The 5,000-nt window shown below is 41.9% G+C and overlaps 1 protein-coding gene across 1 annotated transcript; it reads right to left on the bottom strand.

Moving 5' to 3' along the window:
• Positions 1 to 951: 951 nt before the first annotated feature.
• On the bottom strand, positions 952 to 4,643 carry LOC138972230 (uncharacterized). The gene is made up of 4 exons (XM_070344952.1): positions 4,534 to 4,643; positions 3,392 to 3,538; positions 2,414 to 2,545; positions 952 to 1,817 (listed from the first exon to the last, which is right to left on the bottom strand). The coding sequence occupies exons 2-4, from the start codon at positions 3,503 to 3,505 to the stop codon at positions 1,731 to 1,733; spliced, it is 333 nt and encodes a 110-aa protein (XP_070201053.1). The 5' UTR covers positions 3,506 to 3,538; positions 4,534 to 4,643; the 3' UTR covers positions 952 to 1,730.
• Between the last annotated feature and the right edge of the window lie 357 nt (positions 4,644 to 5,000).

Raw genomic sequence — 5,000 nt, 5'->3', positions numbered from 1 at the left:
AATAGTATATGTATGTTACCAAAAGTTTACAGAGCAGGATACACTGGCGTTTGCTTTTTTTAAAATAGCGCGGAACTGTTTGGGGGAAGGGTTTTTAAGCAGGTTTTCTAAACAGGGCACAAATTTGTTGTCCTCGTTTTCGCAGAGAGCCGTGTGCAAAGCGTTATACCCAAACAAACGTGTGGCGCTACAACCAACAGTGGTGCAAATCTGTTGATACGGGGCAATATTATCGTCTATCCATATATCACGTACGCAATTCACACCAGCTTTAATCCAATTTTGTAAGTATTGTTTTCCACCAAAAAACCATTGCAACCGTACATGACGTTTATTATTGCGTCTAGCAGTATCAAAAAACAAGAAAGGTAGGTTGTTGGAACGTTTGTTATTGACAAAACAATACATTCACAAATATATCGACCCAACGATCTTTTAAGTGCAGAGACAAACAATAACGAAAACTTATCTGGCTGATTTTTTTTTCCGCCTGCCACGAAGCCGCAAGCGAATGAATGATTATATGACGAAATGAGTGACGTAGACAGGGAATGACGTCAGCGCCGAAAAAAATAAATAGAACATGACAGAGAGAAACAGAATGAGAGAGAGAGAGAGAGAGAGAGAGAGAGAGTATGTACGCGCGTGGTTGTATGTGACTTGTACAGACAAAATAGAGAGAGCGGTTGAATGTAGGTAGTATACACCTAATGTGTTTACAATTACTGAGGTAAGAAGTTTAACCCTGGAATTGAAATTATAAGTGATTATCTTCAATCCAGACACCAGTAGGGTGGAAGGGAAAACCGGGAAAAACCCAACAGTTAGACGCGGAACGAAGGGGGGAAATAAGAGATCTTTCTTTCTTTATTTGGTGTTTAACGTCGTTTTCAACCACGAAGGTTACACGCGACGAGGGAAAGGGGGGGGGGGGGGGATGGGATAGGGGAAAGGGGGGGGGGGGAGATGGGATAGAGCCACTTGTTAAGTGTTTCTTGTTCACAAAAGCACTAATCAAAAAATTGCTCCAGGGGCTTGCAACGTAGTACAATATATGACCTTCCTGGGAGAATGCAAGTTTCCAGTACAAAGGACTAAACATTTCTTACATACTGCTTGACTAAAATCTTTACAAACATTGACTATATTCTATACAAGAACCACTTAACAAGGGTAAAAGGAGAAACAGAATCCGTTAGTCGCCTCATACGACATGCGGGGTGCAGAGAAATAAGGATGTGGAAAAGAAGACTTTTGGTAAGTGAAATAAAGGTGATGGATCCAGTCAACAAGAAAAGAATTGGAAAACTGCAGGGAAAAGTAGGGAGAGTTTTCTTGGAAGGAAATATAGGTGAAAGGACTGGTAAGGCAGAAATAAGACAAAAGAAGAGAAGAAACAGAACCGTTAGTCGCCTCTTACGACATGCTGGGTAGCATCGGGTAAATTCTTTCTAGTCCCAACCAATATGGGACTCCCCCTAACCCGCGGGGGGTAAAATAAGAGATTAAAGATAGGGTACTGTTACAGTTCCAACAACCTACCTTTCTTGTTTTTTGATTCTGAATTTTAGAACGTTGGCAGTCTCTTTGTTTTTGGATTTGCGTCTAGCAGTGTTTGAGAAGCACACACAAATTATGTCTTGCCTGTGAACTACAATAATCGACTGTATTGTTTTAAACAATCGGTTCTGATGACTGTTGGTTGGTTAATTTGCTCCGGTTAGGTAGTCTCAAAGACTACATTCAGAGCTGGGAGTAGGGTGACTGGAGTCCCATGTCTGACATCTCCAGAGACTCGTACGGTCCTGCCGGTGCAGCTAAAAAAAGGAAACGATAGAAGATGAAAAAAACAGCATTATGATAATTATGTGTGAATGGCAGGTGTAATATGTTAATCTGAAAAGCTTAGTTAAGTGGTGAGCGTGGGTTTGTGTTAGGTATTTAAAGGATAATATCCTCAACAAATTATGAAGCTACTTGCTGGTTTATTACTCAAAAGAAACAGCATTTTTTCAGACGTGGACTCTAAAAATGTAGACCTTATATAATCTCCAATTTTGGACAGGTGGCATGCCTGACACCTACCTCAGTATGTACGGAATGACATCAGATAGAGCCATATATCCAGAAACAAAGATTACTTGTTTGTCTTTATGTATTCAAAAAAGTGCAAAGGTGTGCCTAGATACTCATCTTTTTTTGATTTACAAATTCAAAACTTACACTTTCTCTGATATTTTTCGACAAACTGACCTCCCGTCCAAGTTATCAAACAGGCTGACTTTTATCACGGTTCTCCACTGTAAAACACTCAACAATATGGTTTTCAAGCATCTGAGCCCACGATTGCAACCTGAAGGTCGTAAACTCGGTTTCTGTTGCTTTAGGAGGAATAACAGATAAATACACTAACCAGTGGTGCCAGCAGGTTGGTTGATCCCCCCGCGGGAGACGTCGTTAACAGGATGCAGGTAGTCAGCAGGCAGGCTGTCAACAGCAGGTCTGTGTGGTGGCGCGGGCGATCCTCTAAGCTTAGGAATTTGTCCTGGTAGAAAAAAAAACATGGTGATAATAGGTTTGTCTTTCATTTAGCTGATGAATTTTGGTCAGAAAAAGACTGAAACAGATCTGATATTTTCAAGGCGTGACTTTCCGTTTTTAAATGAAAGTGTCTGTCACAATTACAATTAGGAACAATGTGATTATTATTTGTGCTGATAAAATGTCTCACAAGAATCCTCCCTACACAAATAGACAAACACAGACACACAGACACACAGACACACATACACAGACACACAGACACACATACACATACACAGACACACAGACACACAGACACAGACACAGACACACACACACACACACACACACACACGCAGACTTGGATGGCTGAAGTGTACTAGCTACTATGAACAGAGAAAGTTTAAATCAATTAGAACTTTATATCCACGAAGTCCGATATGTGTTCCATTTGTTTAAACATAATTACATTTTTTTTTACATCTCGGCAAATGCTAATCTTAAAAAGGTTCGACAAGAGAAGTACCTATTCGTGAATAATACGTTTCTTCGTTGACATAATGTGTGACGTAAAATATCACATTTGTGGTAGGCAGATGTATATTTCTATAATCATGAACGACAATTGCTGAGTTCTTTGAAGCTGCCAACGGTATGAAAACCCGTTTCAGTTGCGCTGGTAAACTAATGTTTACCGACTGTAGTTTCCCTTTCACCTTTAATTAGTCCTCTTGCTTATTGACTTTTCTTATACATTAATAGCAACATGGGTCTTTTCGTTGGCGTTACTTGACTTTTAAATGTAACCGCAAAGGAAAGGGACAGTACATGATGGCAGTGACCGCCTGGGAGAGGTAACCCCGCCTACCTTGTCTACGGTGGTAGCCGCGTGGTGGCCCGAGTTGAGCTTCATCAGGAATCGCTTCGTAGAAGTGCGATCCACAGCCTCTGTCATGGAGACTGTCACCCTGTGTGCCTGCATTGTGTGCTCTTATTGCAGCTCTTTTATAGTGCCCTTTTCACACAAAAGTATCACACACACACACACACACACACACGCACGCACGCACGCACACACACACACACACACACACACACACACACACACACACACGCACACACACACACACACACACACAAACACACACACACCCACACACACGCACGCACGCACGCACACACACACACACACACACACACACACACACACACACACACACACACACACACACACACACACACACACACACGTCATGTTTTTGGTGGTAAAAAACGAGTCAGTGAAACTTCAATGCCTCGATCTGCAGTCTCTGAATATCAAGTGTTATATAATACTGAACTGTAAAGATTCGAGTGGTCTGTTCTTCTTCTTCAGTGTTCCAGAATTTTCTGGTTGCGTGTGAGCTCGTTTGCCCATTTGGGTTCCCTACACTATACTCAGAGCATAGTCAGCTTCACTCCGCTTTCGTTGAGTAGGCATGCTGGGTATTTTCGTGTTTCCACAACCCACCGAACTCTGACATGGATTACAGGATCTTTTCCGTGCGCACTAGGTCGTGTGCTTGCGTGTACACACGGGAAGGGGGTTAAGTCACCAGCAGGTCTGCACATAAGTTGACCTGGGAGATCGGACAAATCTTCACTCTTAACCCACCAGGCGGCAGCGACTGGGATTTGAACACACGACCTGCCGATTAGGAGGCCGACGTCTTACCACCACGCCACTGCGCCCGTCAGTGATCGGTTAAAATACAAGGACACTCTTACTTACCAACGACAAAGTACGAAACAACTACATACGATCATTTAATCAATTCCAGTTCAACACTTAATTTATCACCACGATCGCCATAAATAATCCTACTTATACTTCTATTACTATTACCACTGTTGCTGATGCAGTTGCAGCCACTTCTTCTTCTACAACAGCGGTCTAGCTGTTCAGCTGACGATATTTTAGAACAATTAAATGGATATCAAAAATAGACGAAAGGAGAATGATACACTTACTTTTTTTCTTGATGTTGACGACACAGAGGACGAACACGGTAATGTTGACAACTACAAGGAACCCCACAATTCCAATCAGTGCATACATGACTGGCCTGATTTGCACTAAATGAAAAGTACACACAATCAATCAATCAATATGAGGCTTATATCGCGCGTATTCCGTGGGTACAGTTCTAAGCGCAGGGATTTATTTATTTTTATTTTTATTTTTATGTTATGCAATTTATATCGCGCACATATTCAAGGCGCAGGGATTTATTTATGCCGTGTGAGATGGAATTGTTTTACACAATACATCACGCATTCACATCGGCCAGCAGATCGCAGCCATTTCGGCGCATATCCTACTTTTCACGGCCTATTATTCCAAGTCACACGGGTATTTTGGTGGACATTACAATGCCTATACAATTTTGCCAGGAAATACCCTTTTGTCAATCGTGGGATCTTTAACGTGCACACCC

The sequence above is a fragment of the Littorina saxatilis genome, linkage group LG8, assembly GCF_037325665.1.
Source record: "Littorina saxatilis isolate snail1 linkage group LG8, US_GU_Lsax_2.0, whole genome shotgun sequence".
Classification (NCBI taxonomy): Eukaryota; Metazoa; Mollusca; class Gastropoda; order Littorinimorpha; family Littorinidae; genus Littorina; species Littorina saxatilis.
This window is presented reverse-complemented; position numbering and strand designations above follow the sequence as displayed.